Source organism: Vulpes lagopus, chromosome 4, assembly GCF_018345385.1.
Source record: "Vulpes lagopus strain Blue_001 chromosome 4, ASM1834538v1, whole genome shotgun sequence".
Taxonomy (NCBI): Eukaryota; Metazoa; Chordata; class Mammalia; order Carnivora; family Canidae; genus Vulpes; species Vulpes lagopus.
In genome coordinates this window covers 93,167,610-93,180,777 of record NC_054827.1, presented here as the reverse complement: position 1 = coordinate 93,180,777, position 13,168 = coordinate 93,167,610, and the positions used below count along the sequence as shown (strand labels likewise).

Sequence of the window (13,168 nt, the reverse complement as noted above, 5' to 3'; positions counted from 1 at the left end):
GTGGGACTCGATCCAGGGTCTCCAGGATCACTCCCTGGGCTGCAAGCAGCACTAAACCGCTGAGCCACCGGGGCTGCCCCAGTACATTTCAATTCCATTGTACCTCCACCTTGACTGTTGAGGTAGGTTTTAACTCCCTTATTGAGGAGGTAGTTGAATGCTGCATTCAAGGAATGCTTGTTTCTCAGACTTCAGTACTTTGCATTCCCAATGTGCCTCTACCTGTACCATTGAGAAAGGTGAGAGGTTACTTGAATGCTGCATTCAAGAAATAATTGTTTCTCAGAGCTACCTCTAACCCTACTCCTACACCTAACCCTACCCCTAAAGCTACCCTAACATCTACCCTACCCCTACTCCTGGGCCCTACACTTAACCCTATGCCTGCCACTACCCATCCTCCACCCCAGCCCTTCACCTACTCCTAACTCTTCTGCTACCTCAACCACTACTGCTACCCCTGCCACTAATCATAATCATGGCCCTACACCCACTCTAACACGGACCTCTAGCCTTACCCCATCCATACACTTACCCTATACCTACCCCTGCCCCATACTTCTACCCCTACCCCTAAACCTACCTGTACCTCTACATTAAACCTTACCCCTACCCCTACCCCTCATCCTACCAATACTCCTACCACTAATCAAACACCTAACCCTACCCCAACCCTCAAGCTAGCACTAACCTTAACCTTAACTCTAACCCTTCCCCTATCCCTAACTCTACCCCCTACTCCTAACCTACTCCTCAGCTACATCTACCCCTACCCTTACACCTACTCCTACTCCTGTCTCTACCATTACCCCTACCCCTACCCCCAAACACTATATCTATCCTTACTCCTACTCCCTATAGTCCCTCTAACCCTACACCTACCCCTAACCATACTCTTACCCCTACCCTTAACTCTACCCCTACCGCTACCCTACACCTAACACTACACCTACCCCTATCCATAAGCCTAATCCTACCCCAAATCCCCCACCCCTAACCCTACCCTGTCCCTACCCCTAGCCTTCCCTGTACAACTAACCCTACTCCGACCCCTACACAAAGCCCTACTCTTACCCCTACTCCTAACCTTACCCCAACACTAACCCTCTTCCTAACCCTACACATAGCCCTAACCCTACACCTATCCTGACCCCTACTCATATCCCTAATCCTACACCTACTAACCCATCCCCTAAGCCTACACCTACACTTGGTCCTACCTCTCCCCAACACTATGCCTAGCCCTAAACATACCCCTACCATTACCCGTATACCTACCCGCATACCTATCCCTACAACTACCCATACACATACCACTACCCCTACCCCTGACCCTAAAACTAACCCTACCTCTACCTGTACACCTTCCCCCTACCCATAATCCTACCCCTAAAGCTATCCCTACCCCTACGACCACTGATACCCCTGCCACGACTCTTAACAGTAACCCCAATACCTAACCCTAGCCCTGACACTACCCCTACCCATTCTCTAAGCCTAACCCTAACCCTAATCCTAACCCTAAAGCTAACACTAACACTAACCCTACCCCTACTGCTACCCTTACATCTAACTCTACCTCAAAATGTAAATCTAAACCTATCCTTACACCTATTCCTACCCCTACCCCTAACCCTAACACTAGCCCCAACAATACCCCTACTACTACCCTACCCTTAATTCTAACTATAACCCAAACTCTACTGCTAACCTTAACCCTACACCTACCCTTACCCTTATCCTAATCCTAACCAAAACCACACCCTAACCCTGACACTAACCCTACCCCAACCCTAACCCTCACCCTAAACTTAAACCTACTCCTACTCCTACTCCTAACTCTAATTCTAACCCTAACTCTACCCCTAACCCTATGCCTATGCCTACCGATAACACTACTATAATTGTACCCCTAACCCTAACCCTATCCATAACTGTAACTCTACCCATAATCCCTAACCCTGCCCCTAAACTAACTTTACCACTAATCCTACCCCTACAGCTATCCTTAACCTTACCCTAATCCTACCCCTACACCTACCTCTGCCCTTAACCATAACCCTAACCCTAATCTAGCCCTACCACTAATCCTACACCTACCACTACCCCCACCCCTAACACTAACACTAACCCTAACCCGACCTGAACACCTACTCCTAATGCTACTCTTCTCCCTAACTGAAATCCTAACCCTAAACCTACTGCTATACCTACCCCTAACCTGTACCAACCTAACACTTGACCCACCACCACTGATACTCCAACCCCTAGCCCCAACCCTAGCCATAACCCTAAATCTAAACCTAATCCTAACCCTAATGCTACCAAAACCGTACCACTATCCCTAACCCTAACTCTACCCATACCCCTAACATAATCCTAACCCTAAACTACCACCACCCCTCCCCAACAGCTACCCATCCCCCTCCCCCTCAAAGTACCCACAACCCTAATCCTATCTCTAGCCCTAGCACTACTACTACCCATAACCCTACTCCTACCCCTAACACTACTGCACTCCTAACCTTAACCCTACACCTACACCTACACTTACACCTACACCTACACCTACACTTACACCTACACCCACTACACATCAAAATTTACACCTAGGGCAGCCTGGGTGGCTCAGTGGTTTAGCACTGCCTTCAGCCCAGGCCGTGATCCTAGAGACCCGGGATCTAGTCCCATGTCAGGCTCCCTGCATGTGTCTCTGCCTCTGTGTATGTGTGTGTGTGTGTGTGTGATGAATAAATAAATAAAATCTTAAAAAAAAAACCTTACATCTAAACTTAACCTTACCATAACCCTAACCTTACCCCTATGACTACCCATAACCCTACCTTAATCCTACCACTAACCCTCCCACTAACCCTAACCCTAACCCAAACTCTACCCTAGTCCTACCCCTACCCAACCCTAAACTAAACCAAATCTAACCATAACCCTAACCCTAACCTGACACCTACCCTTTTCCCTACTCCTAACCCTAATCCTACTCCTACACAACCTCTACCCCTACCCCTAATATAACCCTACTACTAATCCAACATCTACCACTACCCCTAACACTAACCCTAACCTGCACCTAAACATACCCCTAACTCTACCCCTACCCATCCCCATATCTTTACACCCACCAATACCCCTATCCCTACCCCTAACCCTGACACTAACCCTACTCCCTAACCTTAACATTACCGCTACCTAAACCAACCCTAAACATAACACTAACCCTAACCTAACCACATCCCTACCCCTACCCTTACCCCTACTCCTAACCCTACATCTAGCCCTAAATATAACCCTAATACTAACCCAAACCCAACCTCTAACCCATCCCTAACCCTACACCTGCCCCTACCCCAAACACTAATCCTAAACCTATCCCTACCCCTAATCCTACCACTAACACTAACCCTAAACATAATCCTAAACCTAAGAATACTATAACCCTATCCCTTTACCTGTCCCTACCCCTAACCCTACCACTAACCTAACATTAACCCTAAACTAACACCATCCCTCCCTCTACTGCTACCCCTCTCTCTCCCCTAAACATACCCAAACCCTAATACTAACTCTAATCCTATTCCTAACCCTACTCCTACCCCAACCCTAACCTTAATCCTAACCCAAACACTAACCCTACACCTACACCTACCCCTAACCCTAACCATACCTTTACCCCATCCTTACCCCTAAACCTAATACAAAACCTAACCCTAATGTAACCATAACCCTAACCCTACCACTACGCATACCCATTCCCTAATGCTAATCCTACCCCACACCTTCCCCTAAGCCCTACACCTAATCCTAACCCTAAACCTACCCCTACACCAACACCGACCCCTAACACTAACCCTAACCATACTCATGCTCCTACATCTGCCCTTATCCTAACTCTAACCCTACCCTTACTGCTTCCCAATCATAACCCTATTCCTAAAAGAAACCCTACTCTAACCCTAGCCCTACCCCTATCCGTACCCCAATCCTAATCCTCACCCTAAACCTGACCCTATGACTACACATACCCCTATCCCTACCTCTAACCCTACCCCATGCCTACACCTACACAATATCTACCCCTATACCTTATATCTACCTGTAAGCCTAACCCTAACCCTTATCCTAACCCTATCCCTAACCATTTTCCTGCCCCTACTGCTACCCCTAATCCTACCTGTACCCCTACGCCTCCCCAACCATACCCCTGCACATAATCCTTCCCTAACATCCCTAACAATAACCTAACCCAAACCCTAGCCCTAACCATAACCCTACCCCACCACTAACCCTAACCCTAACCCTAACGCCCAATGTATTAGTAGGTTGAGCCCTTGGGAGGTGATCAGGTACTAAATGGTAGCCCTCATGAATGGGATTAGTGCCCTTATAAAACAGGCCCCAGTGAGCTCCCTTGCCCCTTTCACCATATAGGACACAATCAGAGAAGTCTGCTCTAGGAAGAAGCCCTTCACAAACCCCATGCTGGCACCCTCATCTTGAATTTCAGCATCTAGAATTGTAAGAAGTAAATTTTTGTTGTTTAGAAGCCATCTGTTTTGTAGTATTTTGTTACAACTGCCCAAATGGACTGACAATGATGTATTGGCTATTACTACAGTAATAAAATGTAATAAACCACATGAAAACCTAGCAGATCACTAAAAGAAAAATACAGAGATCTAGGTTTCTGGAATGGTTATATACAATACCAGGCAGAAAGCTAGTTCAGGAGCGCCTGGGTCGTTCAGTCAGTTAAGCATCTGGCTTTGGCTTCAGGTCATTGTCCCAGGGTTCTGGGATCCTGGGTAGGAGAAAGCCTGCTTCTCCCAGTCCCTCTGCTGCTCCCTCTGCTTGTGCTGTCTCATTCTCTGTCAAATAAACAAATAAAGTCTTTTTTTTTTTAAGTTCGTTCGAAGGTACAGATTTAATTATGAATAATAAAGACAATACGCCACCTTTGGTCAACAGGGATACCTTTGGTCAACAGGGATTATAAAGCCGCTTTGGCTGTTCCCAGAGAGGAAGCAGGAGCAGCGCTCAGCCTGTCTGCCTCTGCCAGACAAGCCTCTTTGCTGACACTTCCTGCAGTGTGGACCCCGTAGTGTCACCTGAGTAGACAGAGTGAAATAGAGATAATTAAGATCAGCTCTAGGAGAACCTGAAGCTGGGATAAGGATAGACAATAAGGGGCCAACGGTACCTGAAAAGGCAGGTGCAAATAAGATGAAAAGTAGTGCTCTCCAAATATCAGAAGTTAAACCACCAGCCAAAGTTAGGCAAAGAGTATTTTTAAAAATATTTTATTTATTTATTCCTGAGAGACAGAGAGACAGAGGCAAAGACAGAGGCAGAGCGAGGAGCAGGCTCCCTGCAGAGAGCCCAAGGCGGTACTGGATCCCAGCACAGCGGGATCACCACCTGAGCTGAGGGCAGACGCTCAACCACTGAGCCACCCGGCGTCCAGGGAGAGGTTATTAATGTGATAAACAATAAAGGCTAAGTTTTTGAGGACGCTCCTAAAAGCACCCAGGAAGGAAAGGAAAACCCAGCCTGAAACACGCAGGAAACACCGGCTCTGATTCTCAAGGTGGCAGGAGTGCGAATTCTCGCGACAGCATCCTGAGCCTCTCGGGAGCGTAAAACCGCGGGAGTGTGAACTCTCGCGAGAGTGGGCGCAACCTCGCGAAGACGGGTTGTGGTCGGAGCTGGAGCGGTGTGTTTCGGCGGGTGTAACTCTCGCGAGAGCAGGCTCACTCTCCCGAGGCGAGTCGCCGCTGGGGGCTGCGCGGAATGTCTCGGCCCGGGCTGTCATGGGGTCCGCAGGACGCACAGCAGGAGCGCGACGTTCGCCAGCTCGTTCGCCATGTGGCAGGCCTTCAGGACGAGGCAGACCCCAACTTCCAGCTAGCCCTGCACTTTGCTTGGTCCAACTTCAGGTAATGGGGTGCGGCTCCTGGGCGAGCCCGGGGACCGGAAGGGGTCTCGCGGTGCCCGGGGCGCGCGGCCCGGTCCCCGCCCCGGCGGAGCTCTGGCGCTCCCTTTGCCGGGGCATCTTGGTGCCCTGAGGCTGTCTGCTTCCCTGTCGTCTGATACGCGCACGCCTGCAAGGGCGGCTGTGTTGGCCAGGCAGGGCGGTGAGGTTGTGAGGCAGAAGTGTTCTTACGGATTCCTCTCTCGAGCTAAGCCAGATTTCTCTTACCTTGGTCTTCTTTTTTTCTCTCTCTCCCCAAAATGCACAGCATAATACACTGGATAGCTTTTATGTTGTTGACTGTTTCTCTCCTCTAACCTTACTTTCAGCTACAATCTAAGTTCCACAAGGGTAGGGATCTTGGTCTGTTTTGTCCATTTCTTACCCCAACACCTAAATGGTAATAGATAAAGTGGTGTTCTACTCAGCCATTTAGAATTAGATATGTTATTTAGTACCATAAGTTATTTCTTTTAAATACAAATTGTTGTCTTTGACACTAAAACATGGAAAACAAGAGTTGAGTGAGCTCTTCTACAATTTTATAATACTTTATCAGAAAAATGAATAATTAATGTCTGCTGCCTTTTTTTTTTTTTTTAATTGTGGCCATGTTCTAGGCCCTAGAAATTCAGGTCAGTGAGACATAGCCTCTATCCTAAAGGAAAAGAGACAAAAGTTAATTACATATGATGTAGGATAGGAGTTTTTAACCTGAGAGCCTGAAGATAGAATTCAGGTGTTAAGAATTTGGACAAGAAAAAAAATTACACTAACCTCTAACTAAAAAGTAGCATTTTCTTAAATTACAAATGAAAGCAACAAGCAATACTGGTTTACCTATGACTATGTCAAAGGTAGAAATCACATAGTTCACATCATAAAGTTATGGCAGATTTTTCTAAATATTTTTTATTCTTTAATGTGAGTTATGGATCCACTGCTAGATCTTGTTATTTAGTGCTTTAATAAATAGGTCTCTTATTACATCACAAACATTAGAAAAATTCATAACTACATTTCAGTATACTTGGTTTTCTTTGTATTTCAATTTATGGTTTAAAAGTGTTATTCGGAGAAGAGATCCCTAAATTTCACTGGGCTTCATTCACTATGGTATAAAAAGATTAGGAACCCTGCTCTAGAGCATTATGGGAAGATGAAGGAATCAGAGGACAAAAGAGGCTAAGGCTGACCTGTGCTTGAGCAGCCTCCTGAGACTACTGAGTGGCTATTTGCTTGGATGATAGAGATGACTTGAGAGGGATCCAGTCCTGGAAATATATTGCTGAATTTAGGGTATCTGTAGGGCTATGGAGGGCTCTGAAACTAGTCTACTTAGGTATATGGCAAGATTCATATAAGAATTGCATTTTACCTTTTAGATTTCATCGTTTCTTGGATGTTAACAGCCACAAAGTAGAAAAGACAATAGAAGGGTAAGTTAGTTTCATATATGTGTGTGTATATATGTACATATTCAGAAATTTATGTATATTCTTGTAGATATTTTATTATAACTATCAGTTTATTTATATTTTAGAATTTATGAAAAATTCATCATTCATTCTGATCTCAGCAAAGCTGCTAGTTGGAAGAGATTAACTGAAGAATTTCTAAATGCATCACTACTGAGCATAAAGGAAATAAAGGTAAGCCTTATATTGTGACATTTCATGTATATTTTATTGTTTCCAATCTATTATCATCAACTTGTTTCTGTTACTGTTTGAGCATTCTGTTTTATAATCATCTGCTAATTGGAGCAGAACCTTCTGGAAATTGACTTAAGCATTGTCATCAAACCCAGTGTGCCTCAGGCTTGTGATCAGTGAAAAGGCACGTTCTTTTTTGTCTTCTAAGCTGAACCTACTATGGAAATTGAAATCGACTGGCACAAATAATAGCACTGTCTGGCTGTCTTAAAACTTTTAAATGGCTTTTCAGCACTTGGTAATAATAGCTACTTATATATTGCTAACTAGATACCAGGTGCTGTTCTAAGCACATTCATATATTCAGCTGAGGGTCTCTAAGATCACCCATAGACTTGATGATTCACTAGAGGGATTCACAGAACTTTTAAAACACTGCTATCCTCACTGTTAGGTTTATTATAGTAAAAGGATACAGATTTAAAATGAACAGAGGGAAAAGATACTTTGAATAAAGTTCAGAAGAAACCAGGTGTGCCTTCCTATTGGAATTGTATGAGAGTGCACTTAATTCTAACAGTGGCAATGTATGACAACATATGCAAAGTGTTTGCAAACCAAGGAAGTTCACCTGAGCCTTGGTGTCTAGCATTTAGTTGGGGGTCAGTCACATGGATGTGCAGTACACATGTGCTTGACCATAGTTCTTTAGTCTCCAATCCCTCTGAGGTCAAACCAAGGACCTCAGGCATAAGAAAATGCATTCACCATAAGTCACATTGTTAACATAAACTAACTAATCAAACTGATACTACATGACCAAAGGAATCAAACTGATACTGCATGACCCAAAGCATACAGAAGCACTCTTAGCAGGATATTCCAAGGGCTCAGAGATTCTCTCAGGAGCTAGTAAAGGACCAGTCTGAGATGATTAGAGTTTGGGCAACTCAGGCTTCCTGAGTATATCCTTTATTTCACATATATATTCATTCACCCTCACAATAAGCACTATGAGATATTCTATAATTGTTAGGCTTTCTCTTTATCTACACTGTGGGAAGTGGTAAGGAAGAGAGCTTCCTTCCTCATAAGGAAGAGAATTTTAGATAATTTTTGAAACTATCAATTTAAGGAAAGGCTATAAAAAGTATTTCTGGAAACGAGAGCTCTACAGTACTTTGAATCCATGCCCTAAGGATTAAAAACACACTTCGGTATATTATTCCTGAAAAGACCATTTTGAAAGAGAGGAAGTAAATCTTTTTTTTAGATCTTTTCTTGATTTTTTTATATAGTTTCTTGTATAGACTGTAGAATTTAATAACCTAGATCCAATGGCAGGGAACCTGGGTGACTCAGTCAATTAAGCATCCGACTCTTTTTTTTTTTTTTTTTTTAAGGGAGAGAGAGAGAAACAGGCAGAGGGAGAAGTAGGCTCCATGCAGGGTGCCCGACATGGGTCTCGATCCCAGGTCTCCAGGATCACGCTCTGGGCGGAATGCGGTGCTAAACCACTAAGCCACTGGGGCTGCCCTAAGCATCCAACTCTTAATCTCACCTCAGATCTTGATCTCAGGGTCATGGGTTCAGGCCCTGTGTTGGGCTCCACACTAGGCATGGAGCCTACTTTTTATTTTTTTAAGATTTTATTTATTTTAGAGAGAGAGAGAGAGAGAGAGAGAGAGACAGCAGGAGTATGGGTAGGGGGAGAAAGGGACAAAGGCAGACTCTCCACAAGCAAGGAGCCTGATATGGGGCTCAATCCCAGGACTTTGGAATCATGACCTGAGCTGAAGTCATGCTTAACTGACTGAGCCAACCAGGTGCCCCAGGCAAGGAGCCTACTTCAACAACAACAACAACAAAAGAAACTGGTGCAGCCACTAGTGAAAACAGTATGGAAATTCTTCAAAAACTTAAAAATAGAATTACTATACAACCTAGCAAGTGTACTACTAGGTATTTATCCAGAGGATACAAACATAGTGATCTGAAGGGGCACCTGCACCCCACTGTTAATAGCAGCAATGTCCACAATAGCCATACTGTGGAAAAAGCCCAGATGTCCATTGACAGGTGAGTAGATACAGAAGATGTGGTATATATACAATGGATTATCATTCAGCCATCAAAAAGAATGAAATCTTGTAATGATGTGGATGGAACTACAGGGTATTATGCTAAGCAAAATAAGTCAGTAAGAGAAAGAGAAAACATGAAAATAAGAGAAGGGAAGGAAAAGTAAAACAAGATAAAAGTGGAGAGGGAGATAAACCATAAAAGACTCTTAACTATAGGGAACAAACTGAGGGCTGCTGGCGGGGAGATGGGCGGGGGGATGAGGTAACTTGGTGATGGGCACGTGAAATAACGAGCACTGAGTGTTACATGCAACTAATAAATCACTAAATTCTACCCCCTGAAAATAATAGTACACTATATGTTAACTAAATTGAACATAAATAAAAATTATGTAAAAAGATGACATAAAAATCAAATTAACATATATTTTTAAAAAGATTTTATTTATTTATTCATGAGAGCTACAAAGAGAGGCAGAGACATAGTCAGATGGAGAAGCAGGCTTCCTGTGGGGAGCCTGATGCGGGACTTAATCCCAGGATCCTGGGATCACGCCCTGAGCCAAAAGCAGACACTCAACTGCTGAGCTACCCAGGCATCCCAACTTATATTTTTAATGTTAAGTAAAATTGTTCATATCTTCTAAATGTAAGTGCCAGAATCCTAACTCTAAGCAGTGTTCTTTTTCTTTACTACAATTAGTAATTTTGGTCAAAGCATGATGTATATAGCTGGTTGGTAGGCTGTGTTTAGACCATTAGTGCTGATTTGTAGTTCAGTGATAACCCAATTGATGAGTGTCTCAGGCTCAAGCTCCTTTATAGAAGTTACTCAAAAAATGAATAAGGTATAGGAGTGGGGAAATGGCATCATTCATGTCCTCCTCCCCTGACGAAGAGCTGCTTTTCTGCATCCCTACAGTGCTACAGGGCAATAGTTATAAACCTTGGCCAGGTAGGGAGGTCTGCAAAGGCGCATTGTGTGCCCTTTCCCTGTACACACTTTATTCGTCATTCACCTTTCACCTCATTCAGGTGCACAGAATCCAAAATAGATAATAATCTGATACTTCCAATTCTTACTGAACATAATAGGTTTCTATACTGAGAGATATTTTCTTTCAGTATTTATATTTTAGACTTTTAATTTTTCTTTCCACTTTTTAAATTTATTTTTACACTTTTATTTATTTATTTATTTATTTATTTATTTATTTATTTATTTATTTATTTATTTTTGGAGTTCAATTGCCAATATACAGCATAACACCCAGTGCTCATCCAATCAAGTTCCCCCCTCACTGCCCGTCACCCAGTCACCCCCACACCTCGCCCACCTCCCTTTCCACCACCCCTTTTCATTTCCCAGAGTTAGGAGTCTCTCGTGCTCTGTCTCCCTCTCTGATATTTCCCACTCATTTTATCTCCTTTCCCCGTTATTCCCTTCACTATATTTTATATAAAAATTTATTTTTTATTGGTGTTCATTTTGCCAACATACAGAATAACACCCAGCGCTCATCCCATCAACTGCCCCCCTCAATGCCCGTCACAGAATCACCCTCACCCCCCGCCCACCTCCCCTTCCAACCCCCATAGTTCCTTTCCCAGAGTTAGGAGTCTCTCATGTTCTGTCTCCCTCTCTGATATTTCCCATTCATTCTTTCTCCTTTCCCCTTTATTCCCTTTCCCTATTTTTTTATATTCCCCAAATGAATGAGACCATATGATGTTTGTCATTCTCTGATTGACTTCATTCACTCAGCATAATACCCTCCAGTTCGATCCATGTCGAAGCAAATGGTGAGTATTTGTCGTTTCTAATGGCTGAGTAATATTCCATCGTATACATAGACCACAGCTTCTTTATCCATTCATCTTTTGATGGACACTGAAGCTCCTTCCACAGTTTGGCTATTGTGGACATTCCTGCTATAAACATCGGAGTGCAGGTGTTCCGGAATTTCACGGCATCTGTATCTTTGGGGTCATTCCCGAGCAGTGCAATTGCTGGGTCTTAGGGCAGATCTATTTTTAATGCTTCGAGGAACCTCCACACAGTTTTCCAGAGTGGGTGCACCAGTTCACATTCCCACCAACAGTGTAAGAGGGTTCCCCTTTCTCCGCATCCTCTCCAACATTTCTGGTTTCCTGCCTTGTTACTTTGCCCCATTCTCACTGGTGTGAGGTGGTATCTCATTGTGGTTTTCATTTGTATTTCCCAGAGGGCAAGTGATGCGGAGCATTTTCTCATGTGCTTGTTGGCCATGTCGAGGTCTTCCTCTGTGAGATTTCTGTTCATGTCTTTTGCCCATTTCAGGATTGGATTGTTTGTTTCTTTGCTGTTGAGTTGAATAAGTTCTTTATAGATCTTGGAAACTAGCCCTTTATCTGATACCTCATTTGCAAATATCTTCTCCCATTCTGTAGGTTGTCTTTTAGTTTTGTTGATTGTTTCTTGTGCTGTACAGAAGCTTCTTATCTTGATGAAGTCCCAATAGTTCATTTTTGCTTTTGTTTCTCTTGCCTTCACGGATGTATCTTGCAAGAAGTTACTGTGGCCAAGTTCAAAAAGGGTGTGGCCTGTGTTCTCTAGGATTTTGATGAAATCTTGTCTCACATTTAAATCTTTCATCCATTTTGAGTTTATCTTTGTGTATGATGTAAGACAATGGTCCAGTTTCATTCTTCTGCATGTGGATGTCCAATTTTCCCAACACCATTTTTTGAAGAGATCGTCTTTTTTCCAGTGGATAGCAGGAAAGGCTTTGTCAAACATTAGTTGACCATAAAGTTGAGGGTCCACTTCTGGATTCTCTGTTCTCTTCCATTGATCTATGTGTTTGTTTTTGTGCTAGTACCACACTGTCTTGATGACCACAGCTTTGTAGTACAACCTGAAATAAATCTGGCATTGTGATGCCCCCAGATACGGATTTCTTTTTTAATATTCCCCTGACTATTCGGGATCTTCTCTGATTCCACACTAATCCTAAGATGATTTGTTTTAACTCTCTGAAGAAAGTCCATGGTATTTTGACAGGGATTGCATTAAACGTGTAAATTGCCCTGGGTAGCATTGACGTTTTCACCATATTCATTCTTCTAATCCATAAGCATGGAATATAATTCCATCTCTTTGTGTCTTCCTCACTTTCTTTCAGAAGTTTTCTGTAGTTTTTAGGGTATAGATACTTTACCTCTTTGGTTAGGTTTATTCCTAGGTATCTTATGCTTTTGGGTGCAATTTTAAACGGGATTGACTCCTTAATTACTCTTTCTTCAGTCTCATTGTTAGGGTATAGAAATGCCACTGACTTCTGGGCATTGGTTTTGTATCCTGCCATACTGCCGAATTGCTGTATGAGTCTAGCAATCTTGGGGTGGAGTCTTTTGGGTTTTCTATGTATAGTATCATGTCATCAGGGAAGAGGGAGAGCTTG

The 13,168-nt window shown here is 43.4% G+C and overlaps 1 protein-coding gene across 4 annotated transcripts in view; it reads left to right on the top strand.

The window, feature by feature from the left end:
* The first annotated feature begins 5,721 nt into the window (after positions 1-5,721).
* TUBGCP5 (tubulin gamma complex associated protein 5) overlaps positions 5,722-13,168 on the top strand; it is a 57,222-nt gene continuing 49,775 nt past the window's right edge. For all 4 annotated transcript variants that reach the window (XR_005987417.1, XM_041753102.1, XM_041753101.1 and 1 more), the window contains exons 1-3: positions 5,722-5,951; positions 7,372-7,425; positions 7,530-7,638. Coding sequence is in view for 3 of the 4 variants with exons in the window: in XM_041753102.1 (XP_041609036.1) it covers positions 5,806-5,951; positions 7,372-7,425; positions 7,530-7,638 (309 nt within the window). In the remaining variant the exon portion in view is untranslated. The remainder of the gene's footprint in view (positions 5,952-7,371; positions 7,426-7,529; positions 7,639-13,168) is intronic.